The sequence below is a fragment of the Poecilia latipinna genome, unplaced genomic scaffold (genome assembly GCF_001443285.1).
Source record: "Poecilia latipinna isolate Pla-1442-1.1 unplaced genomic scaffold, P_latipinna-1.0 Scaffold37, whole genome shotgun sequence".
Taxonomy (NCBI): domain Eukaryota; kingdom Metazoa; phylum Chordata; class Actinopteri; order Cyprinodontiformes; family Poeciliidae; genus Poecilia; species Poecilia latipinna.
Genome location: NW_015112653.1, coordinates 96,344 through 120,155, shown reverse-complemented (window position 1 = coordinate 120,155; position 23,812 = coordinate 96,344). Strand labels below are relative to the sequence as shown.

Sequence of the window (23,812 nt, the reverse complement as noted above, 5' to 3'; positions counted from 1 at the left end):
TGGGGGGGGGGGGAGGTAGGGGGGGATGGGCTTTTGTGTTATTGTAGGTCAGAAGTGGCTTTTAACATGAAAATGTCATTTGGGTGGAATTTTTGCCAAGTCTCGTTCTTATTGTTAAATAATAAACAATGAGCTTAACCAAGGCAGGGGAGCCGTGCAATGCAGCAATGTCTGGACATCGGGCTGATGCAATGATTGGACGTTCTTGGTTCTTTTGTGGCCTCTTGATTAGCTCTTGGTGTGCTTTTAGAGTAACTGGCAGGACAGTCTTTGGAAGTTTCACCAACTTTCCATGGTTTCTCCGTGGGACTGAACTACAAAATGTGGTCAGAGGACCGACTACTTTCTTTTTTTACCCAAAGGACCAATAATTAAAATAATAGTTTGTTTGGACAGCTATTTCTTTTCTCACAGGAAATAAAATAATTTGAAAATTGCTTTTTATATTCACTCAGGTCATCTTTGTCTGATATAAAATTGGTTAACAATATAGGGGGATTTAAATGTGACCAAAAAAAAAAAAAAAAAAAAAAAAAAAAATAATTCTTAGAAGGGACACATAGTTTTCACAGCATTGTATTTATGGCATTAAAGTGTACATGTTTTCATGGTCGGGTTGCGAAAAATTTCTTTGTATTAAATAATTCTATAAAACATTATAACACAATAAAATAATAATAATAATAATATTAATAGAAAAAAAAGAAAAACAATGTAAAAAAGCATCCTTCAAGCAAACAGTCTAAAAGTTCTTTAAAATGAAAATACAACAATGCAAAAAAGTTAGGCTGATTTATTATTATTTTTTTTTAAAACAACGTATAAATAAACATTCATGACATAGTCTAATGTTGCTGAAATGAGAGTCACACCAAACTTTCTGGGAAGGTTTCTGGATTTTTACTTGACATCATCTGCCAGACGTGCCACTTTTCTGTCTGTATGTTTGAGCAGTCAGAGCCCGTTTTCCTCTCTGTTGGACTTACAGTCTGAAGGGCGGGCGGGTTCTGCTGGGGGAGCAGCGACGTCTGGGCGTCGGCCTGATGGTTGAAAACAGAGACTGGGCAGGGAGCAACTGAAGTCTCCCGAACCGATCCAGCACACAGACAAGGAGACAAAACCTCTGTTCTGTCCATAAATAATGGACATGTAGGGCGTCCTGTCCTTTGTACTGAGCTGTCTGGGGTAACAGCCCCTGATTGGCTGCTCAGTGACTGATGCAACGATGATTCTGGCTGCCTCTGCTCTCTGTGGTCATGAGGACCACTGCTGCTGCAAGTCACTGGGAGGTGTGGCCTGTTCTCCAAAACGCCCAATGATGTTTGTGTCGCTCCGACGGGCAGCTTGTTGTTGCCTTGGTGACTGCTCAATCCCTCCGACGATCCATACGAGTCACATTCTGAGGTATCTCCAAGGGAGCCTGTTGGGAATCGTTTAACATTTTGCATTTATTCCACATCCCAAGGCCGTCTGGAGCGAGCATTAAAGAAATGATAAAACGGAGATAATTTTGTTACCAGTAATGTGATGGCTAATAAAATCCTTCCCAAAGAGCTCATGCCAGGTGTCCCAGAAACAATCAGCCGAGGCATCTGAGAGAAGCAGAAAAAAAAAAAAGATTATACTGTCTGCTTTAATGCATGGTTATAGGAGCAGGAAATATGACATAAATAAAGTCGTGATTGTTTTAGGCTGGTTTCTGCGTGCTTTTGGCACGTGCATTGTTCCAGTTCTGTGATGAATTATTTTTAGCTCCAGTAACAGCTGGAAAGTTAGAAATGTTTATATTATAACAAAGTAGGGGGAAAAGAAATCCCACTGGATTGAACCTGGAGAATGTCTAAAGAAGCTATATATACATACCCTTTGAACTTTTTCACTGTTTGTAAAGTCACATTTTGTCTGTTTTTTGGGGATTTTATGTAACAGAGCAGCAAATGGCATTACATAGATGTCAAAGGAAAATGATACATGGCTATCAAAATACTTGACAAATAAAAATCCTAAAAGTATTGCATGTGTGTATTCCAACATACACCATGCAGAGTGAAAATTTCATTGATCTCCTGGAGTTACGACTGATAATCTTCTTTGTTTAATGTCTCAGCTTTGCACATGCACAGGCCATTAATCTTTTCATCAACTTGTACCAGTTTTCTTGTCCCTTATGAAGAAAAAAAGTAGGAAAAAAGTAGGTTTACAATTGCCTCCTTTGTTTAAATGATTGAACAACATGCAGTGGGACTTTTAAAGCGATCAATATTGTTTTATTTTATTTTTTTCTTTACCTAACTTCAAACTTCTTCACAACTTTATCTCTCCATTTTGCATTGGTCTACCACTTAAATCCCTCCCCCCCCCTCGCTCCCCCCAAAATACATTATTATTATTGGGATCTACTGTGACAAATTTACAAAAAGAGTTTGCGTGAAATGGCGCATCGCTGTCCTCAGACAGTACATGAACCCACTTGATAGCTATTACTCCTCTTGTCTTAATTTTTATTGGACATTCAAAGTTTTCCTAAACGTAAGAGAATCATAAATTATCCTAAGCTTTTAAAATGTGTTATCTTTATGTCTCTGAGTTGTAATCTTATTCATCCCACAGGTTTCTGTTCTCCTGGTTGTCAGAAAGACAAGTCAGTGGGTCAGTTCCAAACATCTCTGTTGCATTGCGTCTTGTGCCAATTTGGGTGTCAGGGTGTGAGTGAGTCAAACTACTTCTAAAGTACAACCATGTCATAAAATACATTCTGTTCACCTTTGTCAGCAGAGAGGATTGGCGAATCGCTTCCTGATCCATCTTTGGAACGGTCACTTAGTTTGTACTGCCTGGGGCGCATGGGATCTCTGTCTGAGTTCAAACTGCTGTGCTCTGTGTCCTTAAGTAGCAGTCGATCTGACAGCACAGGAGAGTTATTGTCATAAGGAGACACCTCTCCGCTGGACGCTTTGAGGGAGTCACTAGACATGCAACTCTCTGTCAGAGAAAATGAATCTTCTGGCCTCAGAATGCCTGACTCCCTGCAAAGAAAACAGAAGAAAAAAAAAAAAAAAAAAAATCACGGGATCTCAATAACGTACAAAAACGATCAGCGGCCTAGCAGACAAATCACGTAAAGAGGGGAACTACTGGAAACTTACGAGCACTGAGAGGCCCTTCTTCGCAGCAGATATTCGACAACATCAGAATCCGTTTCAAGCAAGCTAATCAGCACCTCATTCTGAAGATCTGCAGGAACCTGGGTAAAGCAAAAGTCCAGTTTGTTTCACCGTCTTATAAATAATCGATATCAAATACATATTTCGTAGCAGTAAAGAAAGTCGTATTATGAATAGCAAAGATTTATTTCATAGTACACATTATTGTCTTTTACATCACTAGTTTTAATTTTCTAATTTTTATATAGCAGTACAGATTGTTTTATTACATAAAAGAGAGAGTTCTGTGAGTTCTTTACAAAGAGCAGGACTTAATTCCAGTAAAAAGCAAAAACGTAAGAAGATGAAGCCAGATACTGGAATGCTTCCAGTATCTGGCTTCTCATTTCTTGAAATTGAGCGTAGATAAAAGCTCATTTTACAAGGTTCTGGACTAAAAACAAACTTACTTTAGTGATGTAGCTTTGTTTTACAAGCACCTATAAAACCTTCTCTTGGTTTATTAAGTCGATGTTTACATTTCCTTTACGTGGCTTCACTCTGTTAAGCCCAACAATGGCTCAAAAAACAAGACGTATCTGTGACTTGGTTTGTCTTGAACTCCACCTTATCTTTGGCTGCTTTAAATGCCCCTGTGCTCCACTTACCATAAACAGCATATCATAAGCATCGATCATCCTTTGGACAACACTGATGATGGCTGAACTCTCCTCTGCATGCGCAAAACTCTGGACAGAAAACTCTTTGTCTGAGCTCTTTTGCTTGTGCAACAAGTTGGGACCAAGGATTGTGGCTAAATTGCGTGACGTCATCTTGTTTCCTGGGACCTAAACGAAAAACAATGATAGAATTTTCTTTTTTTACAAATAAATCTACTAAAAAATGAAACAACAACAAAAGAAAACTTATTAGGTCAATGATTCTGTTCAAGGTCTGTTTCTGTGGACATTACAGTCATTTCGTTTCATTGTTGGTCTCAATAATACTTTTGTCTCTTCGGCTTGTGTTGTCATCTTATTCACACAGTAGTCTCGCCTTTTTGAAACCTGTTTGTAAAAAAAGCTGAATATCAGCCGTATTGCAATTTTCAAAGAGCTCGAAAGAAGAAGAAGCTTAAAGTCCGGAAATTACGGTGCCCTTTCTTGGGAAAGACTGGAAATGTGAACACCTGGCTCCCTTCAAACAAGATAAAAAATGTTCTACAAAGTCTCCAGGATCTTCAGCGAAGGCAATTATGACAATTTGCAAAATTTCTCTGCACATATTGGAGGTTTCTGCAGCTCCACTGTCACTTTCCATCTTACTGTGAAGAACGAAGCACCATCTGTGTTTTCATCAACTGTTCACCAGTATAGAAGGATGCAAGTGATGAGGTTTTCAGTATGGATGGCCCGTTTCTCTATCCACATATTGTGACTCCAGTCAGAATGAGCCATGCATAAAAAAAATTCTAACTTGTCTATCTTTTTCTGATCATCAGGCTGACGGTCTGAAACTTGAAGTTATTTTCAGAGTTCTGCTTTTCCCTTCTTCACATAGTCCTCTGTTCTTTTTTGTGGCTAAAGGCAATGTCAAGTCTTCACTTCAACAGCAGGAAAATACATTTCACATTTAAGACGCAGCTTGAAGAACACACAACTCCCCTAAATCTGTCAGTAATTTCCCTCTATGTGCAATTCGGAGGAGTGTGCGCTTCTTCATGGAGAGCTCAGTGCATACCAATCTCTTATCAGCAAGAGGCATAAGCATGTCTTTTTAAATTATTTTTTAAATATTTTCATCTGCTTGCTGAGGTCGTAGATAACACTCCTAGCAAAAGCCTTACAATAGATAAGTGTGCTTACAGGGCTGCCAGTGGCATGATATCCTGGGTTTCACGGTCCTGCTTGAATTCGTCTGACAGGGGTATGCAAACCATGAATTATGGACAAGCCACCCCTGTTGCTATCAGGCAGGCTGTTGCTCAATGCAGCACCAAGTATGCAAAAATGCTGTCACAACAATCTCACCAGGAAGGTTTTGTGCTTGTTCAAACAGGCAGAGAAGGCTTCGACTCATCAAGAATACCAGGGGGGCGGCGCTGTCCTTGTGGCCCCCCCCCCCAGCAGACCTCTCCAACTAGAACCTGGAACCATCCATGTTCTGGCAGCTTCTTTGTCGAAGTTTTCATTATCTGTCGTAAAAGTGAGCCACGAGCTGGCCAACATTAATAATAGATATTTTTATTTTGAAAATACATCCCCCCAAAAACTTTACCAGAATAATGTCATTTCATATCAATGAGGAAAAAAAAAAAAAAAAAAAAAAGTAAGGGTGTAGAATATAATCGGAGAAATAAATTCTTTGAGCCATTAGCTCAGCGAGTTTAGTCCGACACAAATTAAAATGTAGCCCTGTATTATTCTCAGTCCAACACATTACCCATCTCAAGGTAATTACCTAAAAATTACACAAAATCTAATCAGTGCACAGAGGCAAAATGAAAATAAATAGATGCTAAGTGTTCCTAATATGCCTCCTCCTAATCTCACACATGCTCACAGGTACTGGGCTTTATAACAGGAGAAAAAACAAATTAGGCCATAATAGAGGGATGTTCACAGAAGCCTGGTGTCTGTGTGCTCATGGTGCTTCATGGAGAGAGTGTTCATGAATCATTTGATGAAGATAATTATAATCGATTAACATGCATAACGGCGCTGCCGTTTTGGCACAGTAATCTCTTCAAATTAGAGGCTGCAGATGCAAGGCACATCTGTCCAACTGCCCTCTGCTGGCTGCTGGCATTCATCGCATTAAATCTGGGGAACAGTCTGTTTAGGAGGATGCAAATTACCCTCTTTTGGCTAATCATGTTGGGGGTGGGGAGGTTCTATGTATTTGGCTTTTGCTTTTGTGTCTAAGCAATAAAACAAATCTGTAATTAACATGAAAGTGATGATTAATGTAAACAATCTGGGAAATTATATATAAACGTCCCATGAGTTATACAAAGCAAATTCTGCTTTATTCAACTCATCCAAAAAAGGGGGAGATTTTTTTTTTTTTTTTTACCTTTCGTCTTTCTGTGTCCAGGCTGTCTTCAGCATGTGAGGACACAGTGGACAATAAGCTGAGGATGCGCTGCAGCGTGTCGCTATTAGAGGGAGGAAGCAGAAATAAGAGGAGCTGGATGGCACTCTGTTGTTTGGAATAATCCAGCACTGCAGAAACACAAGTGCATCAACTTTAGTCAGTTAAAAACATAATCAAAAAGTTCATGCAAACATTTACATCAAAATAGTGTACAAAGCCGGTGAAAAACTTGCCGACACCAACCATTGGCATGAATGTTATATAAATTGTGGCCCGTAGACACATTTCATTCACAGTTCTTTTTCCAAGAAGAAATGATCAAATAACTTAGAGATTTTTAAAAAATAAATAGTCAGTGCGCGACTGAATTAATTGTGGATTTTCTCAAATTCACAACGGTTCAAAATTAAACATCGCACAAATACATACATAACGTGTACATGTTTATGTAGATATTAACAAGATTATTGTGTAATTGACTTGATATTTAAGAACTGTCCTCATTAAAACTGTTAGAAAAGTTTTATTTAAGTAATTCCTTGACTATATAGATCTGGCAGTAAATTTCTTTTACTCTTTCATTTTACAATAATGTTTGCAGTAAACTAATTCGAACTGAACTACCGTTCCACTTTAAAAAACAAAAAAAAACAAACAAACATTTATATCACATCTTTAAGTGTCCCAAATTTACACAGCATCCATGCCCATGGTGAGTAAATGCAAACTTTTCATCGAGACTGCATGTGTCTGTGTGCTCCTCACGCATTGTGTGGATGAAAGCTGTGTACAGTTCTCTTGTCAGCAGCGGGTCAGGCAGGTCCCTGAGGAACTTCTTCAACAAAGCAGCGACGTCGTGGACGCAGTGCTCATCGCTTAGGTGCACTTCCCAGCCTTGATCAAACTCCTCACGGAGCTAGATGAAACATCATCACAATCAGTGCTGCACAAGATTTTTATTTTTTTTTTTAAACATCGAGGAAGCTGATCAAAGTACAGAAGGTTACCTGTCGTACTCTCTTCTTGGAACTCCCAACGCGGAAAATTCCTACTGTCTGCAAGCCTGAACAAAGACACGAATGCTTCACAAGTGGCAACAACCTCATACACGCTCATAAAATGATTGATGCTTCTGAAGTTTGTACCATTTTTTTCCAAGTGTTGGCAGCAGAGGTCAACTATCCTCGGCACCTGTCTGTAAATAGGGTTAAGGCTGAGCTTTTTGTCGCGGGGTTTCTTCCTGTTCCCGGCTGCCTCATCTGGCAGAGACAGCTGAAGGGCCTCCAACAGCCGAGCCTGGTTATCATCGAGGTCAGTGATGCAATCCACAGACACTCCACCCTGTCAGTCATAAGAGTGACAACCATGTAGTCAATGGAACGCAAACCAGCTCAGCGTTGCTGCAGGAAAACATGTGCGCTGGCTTCATTTAAAGGCCGCAACATCTGCATGCAGAGCGGATATCTGAAAAGGTCACGAATTCCCACCGAAATCTGCAGAGCGGCTGTAATCAGACAGATCCCCTGTTGTTCTACATGAGTGAGTCAGGTTTATTGACAGAAAGGCTTACCCTCCTGGATGTCCGTGAGGCTATGTCTGGCGTGCTGGGGAGTGGAGAATCGTTATGGCTCTCTGGGGTGGAGCTCAGAGAGGAGTTGCTGCTGGAGAGCTCCTTGTTAGGCCGTTTGAAGCCAGAGGACAGGTGAAGGAAGGATAGCATCAGTTCGGTAGTGTTGCTCTGCTCCTCCCGCTGGTGATCGTGCCGGAGCTTGTGCACGCGGTCGTTGGTTATGACGTGCGACAGCGGTATGCCAAACGCCTGCGGCGAAGTCTCTGTGTGAGTAGGGGGAGAGCAAGACGCAGTGATTAAAGCTGAAGTTGGCACACATCGTTTCAGTCATGTCTAGTTCACAATGTCTCATAAAAGCATTCGTACCTCTTCAACTTGTTCATATTTTTTATGACACAACTGTGAATTTAAAAGCACTTTATGACAAACGTGTGGGATAGACCAACACAGAATAAGGCAGAAGTGGGGAAAAGAACGATGGATTTCTAAATTTTTACATTTGCTCTGAGTTAAGAACTACATTTTGCTGCACTTGGAGGTTCTAGTACTTTTGGGTATGGGTCAAACGGCTTTGCACAGACTGAAAGGGGGAAAGGGAGTGAAAGATTTTCAAGTCTTCCCAGGGATGTTTTAGTAGGGATTGTGATGTGGACTTTGATTGGTCCATTCTATTACGGTTCCAGTCCAGCTGCATGTTTAATGTTGTTCTCCTTTGCAGCCTTTAATGGGTTTAATTCCATAATAGCCCTATGTTTATCTCCATTTGTCGTTCCACTGACCTTTTTATGCGCTTCCCTCTAACCCTAGAGAAAAAGAATCCACACATAATGATGCTGCCATCACCAAATTTCAGCTTGGGAATAGTGTGTTAAGGACTAGATTCAGTGCTAGTTTTCTATATTTTCTTCAATTTAGCATTTTATTGGTATAGGATGAAGGTGGGTGAATACAAATGCAAGACATATATATATATTGGAATCCATATAAAACTGTACGTTTCCGTTACTACTATAGCCTACTTTATGTGGGTCTATCACAATAAAATACACTGTGATTGTAACGTGACAAAATGTGTAGAGACTTAAGAGTTACGTACATTTTTCAAAGCACTCTATCCTTTGTATAATTTTCAGGGAAACATATTTAAATTTTAGCAGAATCTTAAATAAATTCTACTAAAAATAAAGAGGAACTGGCAACAGCAGAGCACGCACTTAATATTCAGTGAGTGCATACTTTCCCAAGTGCCTTTGTAAACAAAAGACTGAGGAGAAAAAGAGGAAAGAGGGGGCTGGGAATGCCGGAGGATAAGCTGCAACGAATGAGCCTCCACTTAAGATTGTTTTAGTTATTTCCCTTGACTGCCTCTTTCTGACGGAGAACATCACTTTCCTGCCACATTGTTGCGGCGGGCGGGGCAGCACGCTGGTTGAAGATCACAGCTTCCTCTGTACTGGAAGATTCTGATCACTCACAGCTCCGAGCGAATAAACAGCTGAGAGTGTGTTTGGTGGAGTGAGTGTACACAGCTTCAGCCAAAAAGGATAAGAGCTGCTTTTAAAATGTCAGAGCCTGACAAGGCCCAAGAAACTAATAAGACGCTCCCACGGATCTAAAATACAACTGTGTTTATCTCCGCAGGCTTGAAAATGACTTCGTTTTGGGATTTACAGCTATACCATTCTGCTGTGATGTTTGTGTGAAATCTTCTCACAGGATAACATTTGAGAAACACCACTATTCGTCATGAGCGGCATTACCTTTGTCTCTGCTCTTTTCCTTAGATAACGAATCCAACTTCTTCCTAAGAGACTTCTTGTGCTTGTGGCCATCTGTAAAAGAAAATACAAAAATCCGGTTTATTTAGCTCCTGTTCAGGCTTGTTTCACTACTGATCCCCTTCTTAAACACAACCAGGCAATGTCATTTTTGCACTATACTCGGGTGAATAAAATCAGTATTTTAATGCAAGTGATTCAATAAGATTAGCTTTTCTTAATAGGCAATCTTGAAGCTGATTCGATGCAAACTAGAAAACTTAATTGCCTCTCACCAGGTGAAGGAGAGAAAGAATAAGTTGCACAACATATTGAACCTCAGAGCGGTGACGAGGACAGCTTGGAAGCAGCGTTAGGTATATTTTTAAAGTTTATGTGGCATGCATTCAAACTGTGAGCCAACATGAAATTAGACCAGTTTGATTGATTTGCGTCCATTCCTGAACTAGATATATACATGGCAACTAACTGACATAAACATATACTCCTCATATCTACCTGAATTACAGATACATCAGCAAATAAGAAAGTAATCCTTTATTGCAGTAGCATAAAGTCAATGGAAAATATGGTTCCAGCTCTACAAAAACTTGTATTTGCCTTTCTCCTGCTTTTGAAAGACAAACTAAGGCTACATTAACTACATTACAGCTACTGCAATAAAAGACACATTTATTTCCAGCTTTTCACACAGATATTTACCAGGATTTACAGTAACTGGATCTGTGCATGTTCACATATGTCAACAAACAAAAAGAGGTTTGCAGAAGCGAATATTTGTGTGAAGTGTGTGAGGAAGATAAGTACATTTTGGAATGGTGATATGGCAGCCGAGGTCGTGACACCGAATCAGTCGCCTGAAGGCAACTTCCTGAAGGCGGACCCTCTCCAGTTCTGAGAGGCTCTGCAGTGGGACTGGCTTTAGGGAAATATTGGGTCCCAAAGATGTATTCCAGGTGATGTCACCCTGAAGAGACATGCAGATATCATTCATTCAATAAAGCAGACAAAGTTTTGATGTTGAAGTTGCCAACCAAACAGAATTCTTCTGTTTTTGCTGGCTTGTCACACTTGAAGCTGCAAAATGTAAAGTTTATATATATATATAAAAAAATGTTTTACATATTTGTGAAACTGTCACTATGTTGTGACAGCAAGGTTTCCCCCAGAAAACTTGCTAAGCCTGGTGGTTGGGCACTAGGGCAATCATTCATCCATCGGCCTGTCATGTTTTTGTGTTTAAAGTTGACAGATAATTTGAAAATATCACTTTATACTTATGTGTTATTAAAAGATTGTAAGATTAATACCTGAACACCAACTATAAAGTATTAAAAAATGTAAACATTTTAAAAAGACTTAAAAAAAAACATGCTTAGCCTGGTGGGGGTATAAGTGAAGCCTGGTGGCCCGCCAGGCTTATAATACACAGGGGGAATTGTGAAAAGAATAAATTAAGCTCCTCCCAGTCCTAACTAGAAACCAATCAGAGCCAGGAGGCGGTCCTTAGTGCTGTCAATCATGGCCATGTGTGCGCTGTTCACTCCTTTCCCTCTTCCCCTTTTGCACTCTGCTTCCTTACAGTTTCTCTCCATCAACAGAGCCTGGCGGGAATGCTAAAGTTAGTTAGCATGGCCACTATTCGCAGCAGATAAACAGTTTTTCTGTAACGGTGAGTTGCTTCTCCACCACTAGCACATTTAACAGCACGTTCACAAGGTTAATTGACAGCGCTAAGACGCTCCTCCTGGCTCTGATTGGTTGATTTTGCCTGGGAGACGGGTAATTCTTCAGGCAACAATAGCAGCACTGGGAGGAGGTGGAGGAGATCAATCTATTCACAGATTATCTGTCTCATTATACTGTCACAACATGGTTTTGGCAATTATGTAAAAAAAAAAAAGACATTAAGCTGTGCTTTAAATGTTTCAGATCATTAACATTAATCATTAATTTCACACAGAGATAAGCTGATATAACCTGATAACTGGTTATGCCACCCTTGCAACAATTATCATCAAGTGCTTGTGATAAATGGAACATTCCTGTAGTGTGTATGTATATATTTTTTTCCTTTATTTAACCAGGTAAACCCCATTGAGATCTAGATCTCATTTTCATCCCATCATGATCTTAAAGCATATCCAAGCAGCAAAGCACCCCTAGAACATCGTACTCCCACCAAAAGTATGATGTTCTTTTTCTCAGCTAGATTTATGCCACATGTGACAAGATACACAACTGCTCAAACGTTTCTCTTCTGTCTCATCAGTCTGGGGAATAGTTTCCAAAAGCCTTGCAGATGTTGTTTTTTTTGGCAAATATAAGACTGGCCTTTCTCCTCGGTTTGGTCAGCTGGAGTTTTCTCTTAGAACTTTACCAAGAATGCCATTTTTGCCATTTTTGTTTCTTACTGTTCAATCATGAACCCTAACATTAACTGAGACACGTGAGGCCTGCAGTGAGTTAGACATCATCCTGGGTTCTTTTGTGACCTCTGGGGTCAGATGTTTGTGCACCTTTCAAGTATTTTTGGCCCTACATCATCCCTGTTTCACGTTTTCTCCATTTGTGGATGATAGCTGTCACTGTGGTTCACTTACTGTAATTAGGCCGAGGTGTGGCTGGTTAAAACGAACAAAAATACATAAATAATAATGTAACAGGTAGGCCACTATACAGTTTGCTTTTAGCCTTTGCACAAATTGTCTTCGTCAGGTATAAAAAAAATAAGGTTTGATCACCTGAAACATGTCTGTGTCAAAAAGCAAAGACAAAAGAGAACTGTAAGGAGGCAAAGACTTGTTTTCGCAGCACTATATCTCACACTCAAGAGGCCCTTGGTATGCAGAAGCTGATAGCTGTTTCACTCAGTCTGATAAATGCAAACTGCGCCATAGCTGTAAAAACAGTAAAACCGTTTGCTTAATATGTGTCAACAGTTGTGCAACATTTTGCAAGAAACTAAATTATTTACAGTGAATTCATTAATACACTTTAATGTTCCACTTTAATTCTAATCCTTAACATGTCTGCCTCAGACGCAGGTAGTTCAGAGCACACTCTGAAAAGTCAGTAATAATCCTTTATTTTAATGAATCAAAAAGCATTTTAAAGCAATTGTGAAGATTTAACACAGTAGCGTTAAAGGGGGCATATAATCAGATTTTACATTCTCAAGCTTTAAGCATCTTCATGCTGAAGATTAAAGTGCTTTGATCCACATCTATTGAGGCAATCATTTGAGCCATGTTCCAAAGAGGCTTAGTAACTCATTATAAGGATAAGGCTTACGGTGAAGTAGCTCACTTCCATTTAAACGAGCATTAGGACTGAGCTACCATAGCAGATGTTTTTTTTTTGTTGTTTTTTTTACTCATACACGCAAATCGTGAGAAGAGGAATATAAATGTGGCAGGGATGTATCTGGCTCCAGGTTCCTATTTCTGCGTCGCAACAACCAAAACACTGTCAAAGAAATATCTTCAACGACGAGAACAATGAGTTCTGTAACCACTGCTGAGCCCACACAGAGTCTTGAAGTCAACATCATTATGTCAGTTTGAAACTACATGAAGAGACAGATGCAATCGAGTCAGTCAAAATTTCACAAAGGGGTTGAGACCAGGTTTCCAGGATGTGAGAACAACAAGCTTCAAAACATGGCAGAAGAGTGGAAATATCTACCTATTGGAGCCCCAGTTAGCACGTTAACAAAGTATTGAAAAGCATCAAGTGCAGAAAGAATTAGATGCAACTGTGGAAAAATCCAATGAGTTCAGTGATTTGTTTTGCATTGTTTAACAAATTTTGCAATATGGCTCTATACTTGTCTCGATAGCTTCAAGTGTTATTAAACAGTACACTCTCAATAACCCAAATGTATTAATAACTTTGCTTTCATTTAAAAATTGAAATGCTATACATACATTATGAGGAGAAAGCTCTGCTTTGCAATTATGATGATTTTACACACCAAATAGAAATGTTGGGTTTGATAAAACACAGTGGGTTCCTGAATCAACACTTTATATTGGACCTCTAGTGCCTCTCCACTCTTCTTCACATATTCTGGGACTTTGATTTTTAAATGAAATAGAAAAAATAAGTCTTTGGACCACTGAGCAGCAGATTTTTTTTTCTCTTTATCCCAGGTAAGACACTTTTGATATTGTTTCTGGTTCAGGAGTGCCTGTACACAAGGGGTGTAACATTTGTAAGTTCCTCAAACACTTGAATGTGCTTTGTTCACAATCCTAGGGTTGTACCGATTGCAGTTTTTTGGCCAACCACCAGTTACCGATCTTTAAAAAATACGATCTGCCAATTCCGATTTTGGCCATTAAATTTTTTTTTTTTCTCTAAAATGTTGCTAAATAATTACTTTATTAAAAAAATCATTTTAGTTCACCTAAAATTTCAGAGAAGTTTAGCTCATATTTCACTTAAGTTTTTTTTAGTTTTGTTTTGTTTTTTCCAAATTTTTAAGGTAAGCTTTGTTGATATATGAAAGTATGACTTCATATGAAGGATAAACTGCATAACTGATTGCTTCTGAGGTAGCTAGCTGACCAAGCTGAATTGAATGCTGAATGCTGCACACAATGCAGTTTGTTTGGGGATGGAAGTTGGGCAGCACATCTCAAGTTACAGGATGAATTATCTAGAGTTTTTACAGAGCATGAACAGACGTTTGCAAGTAATGACATGCTGTAAATTTGGTTTCATCAGGATTTATGGCTGCATCTTAAAATCCAGCTAAATATACTGGAGGGCTGGTCAAACATCTTTCCATTTATAGTGATGTTATAGCAACTAGAGTTAAAAGCAAGAAAGTAGTGGAAACTACGACTTCTTGGTCAGTACACCAATTGGTTACCATAGAGACTGTGGATGCAGAATGGTACAGGGACATTACAGACCAAGGTATACCATACTGCTCATGTTTATTCTTCTACATTGTAAAAAAAAAAGATACCACTCTATCAAAACCCTCTGAACAGGAAATAACTTATTTTTATTTAAGCCTTTGTTCCAAAACATGTTGTTAAAATAATTCATCTTTTTAGATCTAAATAAATTATTCAACATAGGTATGTATATAGACAATTTTAAGCGCTCATTTGATACCCTCTTAACGGTTTTGTCTAAAATCCCCGAAGTCAGGAAATCATGTAGTAGATTTCAGAGACATTCGTTTCTCTCTTTACATTCTTTCAGAAGTAAAAAACGTTTGTAGTTGTTCTCAAGACGTCTCTTACTTACCAGCTTTGAACTGTTGCCAGCAAAGTACATTTTACAAGGCTTGTCTGCATGTCTCATCTTTTCTGTTTTTATTGGTAACATTGACAGAATGTTTAACGAGTACCTACAGACTGCTGTATATATATATATATACATATATATATATATATATATATATATATATATATATATATATATATATATATATATATATATATATATTTTTTTTTTTTTTTTTTTTTTTTAAGCAACCAACTGAAATGCAAATGCAAACATTTGGGCCCAGTTCTTACAGGACAGTCCCCCTCCTCATTTTGCTGTATTTTACTTAGGAAACACATATGTTATACTTTTTAAATGGCTTTACTTGTTTCCTCCATACAAAATAAAAATGTCTGAATAAACCAAAAATTAAGAAGTAGCCAAACTTAAAACGGATACAAAGAAATAACCACTCATAATGGAGTCACTTAACTTTGAGTGTTTAAATATCCCAGCAAATTAGGTAAATAATCCTGTCAGAAAGGCATAAAACAGTGAGTCATACCAGCCCCCAGTCTGAATCAATGAAAATCCACTGCTTGGTTACAGGTGCATGTGGATGTGGCTAATTTTAATTCAAAGCCTTGCTGAAAAGCAGCAGCGCTTCCTAGAAAACAATGGGAGGAAATCTGCAAAGTAATTCATACAATATGCCTGGAAAGATTACGCTGATCTAGTAAACTTGAGCGAGATCCATGGAGGTGAGGAATACTCCTCAGCTCGGGATGCCAAGAGTTAATTCTGCAGCACAAGTTAAAAAGGGATTAATTTGCAGATGTAATAGTTCTTCATAAAAGTATCTGTAGCCCTTGAATTTTTTTTTCTTTTTCTTTTTTACATGTATTATATTACAACCTCAAACCTTGATGTACTATATTCACGTTTTATATAACAAACCAAGACAAACAAGTGCATTGTTTTCTTCTTCTTTTGTTAATAAAAAAAGTATGTTATAGCTGATACCACTCAAGCAAATGTATTGCAACTAATTGCTTTTCAAACAGTGGAGTCTCATAGACCAATGCACAGAGGACAGCCAAATTGAGAAGTTACTTAAAAAAAATAGCAGTCTGGGCAAGAAGAGCATTATTCAGAAAATAAGTTAAATTGATATGAGAAGACTAAAAACTGAACATTTTGTCCATCATACAAAATACTATTTGTGGCAGAAACCTAGCGCATCACCCTGAATGAAACATGGTAGTGACAGCATTATACTGTGGACATGTTTAGGGACCATGTAAGGTTGCTGATGGGAAGATGAATGAAACAAGGGCCATAGTGTAAGAAGTAATTAATCAATCATTAACTGACTTATACAGACAAAAAAAAACAATGCCATTTGCTAAAATAACAAACATACTCAGAGTCTTTTGATAGCACCTTTTGCTATCCAATTATTACTCAGTTAATCCAGGAAATAGTCAAAAGAGTAACCCCACACAGAAGGTGGGTGTCCTAAGGTGTCCTAAGATGTTGCATTTTAGGCAACATCTTAGCACACTTTACTACTCATAAGAGTAATCAATTAGAGGATAAAGTCTTTTGGACTAGAGGATAAATAATACTTCCAGTTTTACCAAGTCAAAATCTAGACCTAAATCTAACTCAAAAGGGTTGAGAATTGCTGTTCACACACTCTCCAACCAATCTGACAAAAGTTGAGCTGCCTTGCAAAGAAAAGAAAAAAGAAAATGCAAACAATTCAGAACAAATGGAAGACAAATGCAAACGCAATTTGCTGAATTTTGTTTAAAAATATGTTGAAAACCATACGTAATTTTCCTTCACTTTACAGTCACGCACTACTGAAAACTGTGGTTGGAACAAAATAAATGGAGAAAAACACGACTGAGGCATGAATACTTTTGTAAGACTCTGTATCAAACCCTGTCGTTTTTCTATTTGGAAATGTTTGCCTAATCTTCTATTAGTCAGTTCGTGGCGTTGTAAAAGTACAACAATGTGAGCACAAGCTACTGCAAATGAAAGCATCTATCGCACACTAAAGAATATTCTTTTTCTAAAAGAAAAAAAAAACATCTATTATAAATTAAGCAACATATTTCAAGTATATTTAAGGCAGTAAAGAATATTTTACTACGTGGTAACAATGCATTTGCGTCATTGTGTTTTGTTTGCCTTTATGTATTATCCCGGTGACTTCGGGGCACATTTGAAATATTCGTAAGCCACAGTTAACTCAAACAGCTAGAAAAAAAAAAAAAAAAAAAAAAAGCTCAACCCAGCAGTTACCCAAAAAACAAAGGATGCTGCTTCGTTCTCCCATCACGAAAAACCTACTTTCCAAAGACAAAACGTCACCCGAACTCCGTTGAAACCTGAACTTTCTCACAATTTAACCTGCGCCACCTGACTTCGCTCCAACTCTTCCCAACAATGAGCCTAAATCAGAATCACGGTGACATTGGCCACCAGGGGTCACTACGAGCACGCGGAGAGAAAGACCGAGCTGACCGACCAAACACATCCAACATCTGTCAAAGAGAGAAGCGCATGAAACAGGGTGGGGCTGCGTGGAGGCGTCGGTCTCTTCCTTCATTTACCGCAAACAGATTAAAGTGTGTATAGGCAGATTAGCGTCGAACGAAAGACCTCAAATGAATCCACTTTAAAGCTCTTGGCACAGTTCGACAACGGCAAACAATTGTCAAGACTACATTACCCATAACCCTCAGCTATTACCATAAAACCAATGGTAAATGTTCTACGATGGTTGTGATCTCTGAACCAGATATTAATCAACTTCTAGTGGTCAGTCAAAAATAAATAAATAAATAAATAAATAAATAAATAAATAAATAAATAAATAAATAAGATTTTTACTGTGGAAATTTAAACATTATTTCCAATATCAAAGATGAATTCTACTGGAATCCTTTTTTTCAAAGTTAATGTGTAAAAAAAACATTAATAATAAAAAATTAATTTAATTTGGTGTATTAAAGATCAAAGCATGCATAACAGTTTTAGCCAAGCTTTCGCAAACATCTGCTCACAAATCAAATCACTTATTTTTTGTTTATTTAAAACCAAAATTAAGTGTTTTTTTTGTGTGTTTTTTTTTACTAGCCTGTACTAATCTACTCAAGTTTCTTAAGCATACTTGTTTTGTTATTACTTCATCACTATTTCCTGCTTTATTCAAATCACAATTCTTGATAGTTAGGTTAATTTCAAAACATGTTCATGAACACTATGTATTTTGTGACACTTTTTATATATAAATATGACAGACTGTATTTTTAGTTGAGTGTTTAGGGTATTTTTCATTATTATTATTTTTTTTTTTCTTTTGGCTTCTCTGATGAGTATCTTGCTTCCACATACAGCTAAAAACATGGCTGTAAATGTAAAGTTGAAAATATGTCCACATAAAAACATACATGTACAATAGATTTCTAAATATGGTTGGGAAAGTAGGTTAGGATTGATTGAAGGGGCCAAAAATGTGTCAGGTACAAAAAGTCCTGACACAGAAAATCCTTCTTTAGCGCAGAAGGATTTTTCTGCGCTAAATAAACATATCCATTAAAATATGTGCCTTTGAAAGCTCAGTCTTTGGAAGATCAGTGTTTGGAAGGTATTATAAAAACATTTTTAAAAGCACACCATGATTTTTTTTTTTTTAAAGTTGATCTGAAACACTTCTACAGAAACATCTTTTTTATTATTATTTAGTTAGTGTGATATACAAAGAATTGACCTGCAGAGGTTAAAGGGGAGTATGATCCCCAGAGACAGAAACAACACGGCCCTTCAATTTATTGCATTGTAAATCCATACTCCTCCCCCAGCCTAATGGACACAAAAACAGATTAAAATGTCATCTAAATTATGACCCAGTAAAAATGCTTCTTTGGCCAACAACATCATCTGATGAGTTTTATGAGCTGCATCCTCCTACCTTTAGATTAAGCCTCCTATTAACCTCATGACCTCTGTTCCAGCGACCATATTCTTATTTTTAATATCATTATATCCTCACAAAGGCGTTACGAACGGCTCAATCTAAAGGTCATAAAGCTTTCTGGGTGCTTCCATCAGAGGCTCCTTTGGGGGTTTGGGAGAAAATGAATGGCAAAATTTAATTTGAAGAAGCATATCCAAACTGGTTATTTGGAGCATCCTAAAAATATATATATTTTTCTAAAGCTCTCATAATCTCTATGCTCTTCCGACAAAGTTCCACAGAGACAATATCAAAGAGAATGCAAAGTAAAAAAAAAAAAAAAAAGAAACAATAACAATAAGAACATACTTTCAGATTTCTTACAAAGCCATATCCAAAGGCTAACCTAGCAACAAAGCGGAATTGTCTCAAATGAAGTGCAGTAAACCATGCTGGGCACGTTGTGGATCAGAGAAAAGATTAGTGTCACATTTAACTACAGACCTGGAGGAGAGCCTTCACGCCTGTTGTCATAATATTAAAGGGAGAGTAGAACACTTAGAGGTCAGTGACATTGTACACAGTGCTGGGAATAAGTGCACAGGATATCAGCACATATCACATACAAGTTGCTACTGCCAAATACCTATGTAAAACCTCTTTGCTCTATGCTGCTGTTGTATATTTTTGATAAAGTTTTAAGTGCTCATTTTTCTCATGTTGTTACACAATTGAACACGATATGCTGGGGTGACCCAGAAGACAAACAACCCATATCTTACACTTTGATAAGCCATTGTAACCATATGTCCCTCTTGTAAAGCTCCCATTTCAATGCGTTTTTTTTTTTTCATAAAGTATGTGAGTATCTTTCTGTTTACAGTAAGAAAACCCTTCTGACAAAACAGATCATATCTGCAGTGTGACCACACACAGGTTGCAATGTAAGGTTGACGCAAACTGCTCCGAAACAATGACCGGCCCTTCACTTTTACAACTGCAAACGACCTGCGATGTTTTAAACTTATTTCCATTTTCCACGCAAATGCCAGATCGTAAGGTGCCACAGTCGCTGCAGCCCAGCAAGTCTAGCCCCATGCCAAGCAAATGTAAAGTCTCTAGTGGGAAGAAATATGTGCCTGAGGGATAGTAGCCAAGGATCAGGTCATGCTGCTGCACTGTGAGAAATAAGAGTCGAAGCTTTCTTCATGTAAACCAGATGTCTCTGCTTTCCATCTCGGCCCAGGCTGCATAGATCCAAAGTGAGCGCACCAGTAAAAAAAAAAAAAAAAAAAAAAAAAAAAGGAGTGATATTCAACTTCTTGTGAGGAAACCTTCTCAAGTTTACAAACTGTGTTGCTATGTAACCCACAATTAAACATTTATAATTAGCACGGCGTCATACGTGCGAAAGGATATGCAAAGGCTGCAACGGTTGTTTTTTGAATACATTTACACCAGATGGAACCTGAACAAGCCAAATGAAGTCACTCTTGAAATGGAAGTCTTACAGAGCTGCGGCCGTTACTGGGTGGAGGTGCAGTAGTTTCATGTGAAAAAGGGGGAACAAAACATCCAAAAAAACAGAGACCCTGATGTGTTGTTGCAGTGGTCGCTTGGATACCATTGTCCCTGAGAGGAGAACTTGACTATATGCACACCCACAAAAATGTGACTTTGATTACTGAATTGAAGAAAGATTTTTGCATACAAAGGCACTGGCTTGTAAGCTGATTGTAAGCTGACAGCCTGGTCATGTGAGTCTTCAGGCAGGAGATCAGTCCCTCTGTTTTCAGTTGTGACTGTAAAACACAGTGCAGCAGCTGCACCGTCTTAAACATCAAGATGGTGCAGGTTGTTTTTTTTACAATTAAATAATAATTAATATTTAATTATTAAATATTGGTGATTAATAATTCATTAATAGCGTATTTCACAACAATGTGGTTAACAATGGCATGAACATCTCAACAACAAAAACTTGCCCAAAAGACTTTAACCTCATGCATACTCCCAAATATCTGTTTCACTTTTTTTTTTTTTTCCCCCAGCTTCATTCAGGTTCTGTGAAAAAGGAAAAAAGTTCTGGCTGTGGAGTTAGTGTTGATAACTCCAGAGGACAGATACTTGGCATTCATTACAAGGCTATTACGGTGTCAGGTCAATGATATATTTCCAATATGATAAACAAACAGTGTTGCCATGGGGAAAATTTAAGCACAACAGTGCAGATTGCCTCCAATATTTAGTACTCTGTTTTATTTAGTAATGTGATAGCTTCCAGTGCACTTTCTGCAAAGCAGCTGCTGCACATTGAGTTGCAATTTTGCTGTCCTCCACACAAGTTTAGAGTTGCTCTGTGTTGTTTGATGTGAGATCTGCAAGTGGTTATGCAAGAAGACAAGCAGGGGTATGCACAAATGCACCTAGTTTATATATATATATATATATATATATATATATATATATATATTTCCATTATATTTTCGACCTGCTATAATTTTATTCAGACTTCATGCACCTGAACAACACAATTTATTGAGCGGAAGGAAAAGAAAACAGTTTCAGTTTTTGGGGGGATTTTTTTTTCTCCTAACAAATAAAAAACCTGTAAACTTTGAGTTACAATAGCATTCAGGCTGTCAAGTCAATAACTTACTTTTTGCAAAGACAGCTACAAAACTTTTGCATGTCTGTAAACTGAAAAAGATTCCCGTTCTTTGCCAAAGTTACTCAGGGTAAGTGCGATTGGATGGATTGCCTCTCTGAACATCAACTTTGACCGGAGAATTTTAACACCTGAATATTAGATTTGATCCAAAACTTCCCATGTTTTTCTGGACAATGAACTGCCACCCAATTTCATGTCTTTTAAAATTTCTACCATATCTTCTTCAACTGTGACCCTGTGTTTGACTTCCCATCAACTCAGATCCCATTCCCTGCCCCTGCTGTCTCCTACAGCATCATACTGTCACCACCATGTTTCATGCAGGAATAGGTATGTTGAAGTGAATCCTAAAAAAAAAAAAAAGAAAAAAATTCTGTTTGCTTTGCAAGTTCTAACATCAACACTTGTCTCAACTTTGCACATTCCTCCGGAGCGCCACCTTTAAAATGTCTCCATTCAGTCTTCTTAAATGTGCAACAGTTTACTCATCTCAACAGAGGACATAATTTAGTGTAAATTGGATGAAAAGGGATGACATTCATCACTTGTAGTGACGCAACAAGCTGTAAAACATGTTGGTCCACACGTAAGCAGACCTCTCCAGTTAGCCAGAGACCTGGTGATGTTGCAACAGCAGAAGACTGTGATTGATTAGTTTAAGGAGGTTTTTCTATTCAACTCCCATCCAGCATTTTTGTTTTAAATTATACCAACATTATATGAAATAAAATGAGTTAGTATAGTTAATCCTTCTGCATTCTGTTTTTTTTTTTTTTATTATTATTATTATTATTTTATGATATTCATTCATTTCGCAATGTTGTGAGTAATACAGAAACAACAGTAATGTAACCAGCTCTTACACCCTGTGTAACTTGAATTTTGCTAATGAAGCGGGGAGTGAAATTTGCTTTGGAAAGTTTGGTCTCTTCAAAGTTCCTACTTTATGAGTTTCTACTCGAAGATTTCCAGCAGGAATAACAAACGCCCACCACAGCCACCGCTCTCTGCAGTATGATCGAAAACAAAACGTAGCAGTGACACGTCTGCCCTCAAAGCAAATCAATTAAAGGTCACTCACCTTATACGAAGTCTCCTCAACCTCGGTGCCACAGTGCCGCATCAAAGTCGAATCCAAACTCCTGGTCTGCCTCAGTTTCTTATTGGAAATTCTTTTGGGGCTTAGCGAGCATGAGAACACGCTGCTCAAAAGTCCTTGTGCGGCCATATCGCATAGTCAGCCGTTCGTGTAATATTGGATGTAGATCCGCAAACTCATAATCGGAACTCTGCGAGATGAACCGTTTCCCGTCCAGCGCTCGCAGCGTCTCTGCCAGTATTATGAAATGCGCGCCCGTATTCTCAGATCACCTCCTCCGCCTCCCAGCGCTGTGACTCAGTGCTTCCTGCGTCCAACATCTCAATGATGCTTCTAAGAAGTATGTTGATTTCCCCAAACGAGCATGACAAACAATACTCAGTGGGGTTAGGGGGGCATGACTTTATTTATACTGGCTCTGAGTGACTCAGCCAAACCAATTTGAATTGATCTCGCAATAAAAATAAAATAAAATAAAATAGATGGTAGATTTTGATGTTCAAAACGGACTTATAAGTAGTTTATAAAACTACTTATAAGTCTGCAAATATTTCAAGGCTTTTCTAAACCACTTTTCAGAACATCTTTATTGTTTATTGACGCACAAACACTGTACACAACAGATTTGCAAATAATGTTTTCATTTATGTCGGGGGAGAAAAGCTATCGAGGCAGTCTGGGCACATTTGAAATCTTACTTAATCAACTCTAATTCATTTGAATGAGTCGTGATAACTTAACTGATAACAATAAACCATATTTGTAGGACAGCTGAGTTCAATTTAACAGCCAGGCTTACTGCCTGACATGTAGAATCAAGAAATCACTTAAACTGAACCTGCTTAAGTTGGCTGAGAGATCTCAAAAAGCAAAGCATCAGCTCCAACCTGAAGAAATTAAACAACAGATGAGGAACGCAGTCATTGACATTATTCTGGGGAGGCTTAAAACCATTTCTAAGGCGTTTGGGACTCCAGTAACAGCAGTCCGATTTAATGGCGGAGGCATGAAGCTGTAGTGAATGTTCACAAGAGTGGCTTGCTTAGCAAAATTATTTCAGCAGTGCATCAGTGACTCATCTAGGAGGTAATAAAGGAGTCCAGTACAACAATGTAAGCACTGCGTGATTCACTTGCCTCAGTTATAATCCAGAGTTCATGATTCAACAATAAGAATGAAACTGGGCAAAATGGCATCACATGGGAGATTTGTCGAGGTAAGACCTGCTCCTGACCAACAATAACTCAAAGGTATTG

At 38.2% G+C, this 23,812-nt stretch overlaps 1 protein-coding gene across 2 annotated transcripts; it reads right to left on the bottom strand.

Annotated features, from left to right (window-relative positions):
* Window positions 1-19: 19 nt before the first annotated feature.
* LOC106954806 (rho GTPase-activating protein 6-like) lies at window positions 20-22,817 on the bottom strand. Of its 2 annotated transcripts, none has more exons than XM_015044589.1 (13): window positions 22,539-22,817; window positions 10,395-10,554; window positions 9,570-9,641; window positions 7,810-8,072; window positions 7,385-7,580; window positions 7,247-7,302; window positions 7,005-7,155; window positions 6,219-6,367; window positions 3,812-3,991; window positions 3,147-3,244; window positions 2,764-3,026; window positions 1,518-1,592; window positions 20-1,420 (listed from the first exon to the last, which is right to left on the bottom strand). In XM_015044589.1, exons 1-13 carry the CDS (start codon window positions 22,683-22,685, stop codon window positions 867-869), a joined length of 2,364 nt encoding a protein of 787 aa, XP_014900075.1. In that variant the 5' UTR covers window positions 22,686-22,817; the 3' UTR covers window positions 20-866. The 2 variants fall into 2 exon arrangements, with proteins under 2 accessions (XP_014900075.1, XP_014900083.1); XM_015044597.1 differs by lacking the exon at window positions 22,539-22,817 and adding an exon at window positions 17,134-17,630.
* Between the last annotated feature and the right edge of the window lie 995 nt (window positions 22,818-23,812).

Bases quoted from the DNA above. Each gene is read 5' to 3' on its own strand.
- LOC106954806 (XM_015044589.1), bottom strand. From the start codon at position 22,685: ATGGCCGCACAAGGACTTTTGAGCAGCGTGTTCTCATGCTCGCTAAGC. The intron at 7,156-7,246 runs GTAACCTTCTGT...TGTTTCATCTAG, and splicing joins CCAAGAAGAGAGTACGACAG to CTCCGTGAGGAGTTTGATCA. The intron at 3,992-6,218 runs GTAAAAAAAAAA...TTTTTCGTTTAG, and splicing joins TGGACACAGAAAGACGAAAG to GTCCCAGGAAACAAGATGAC.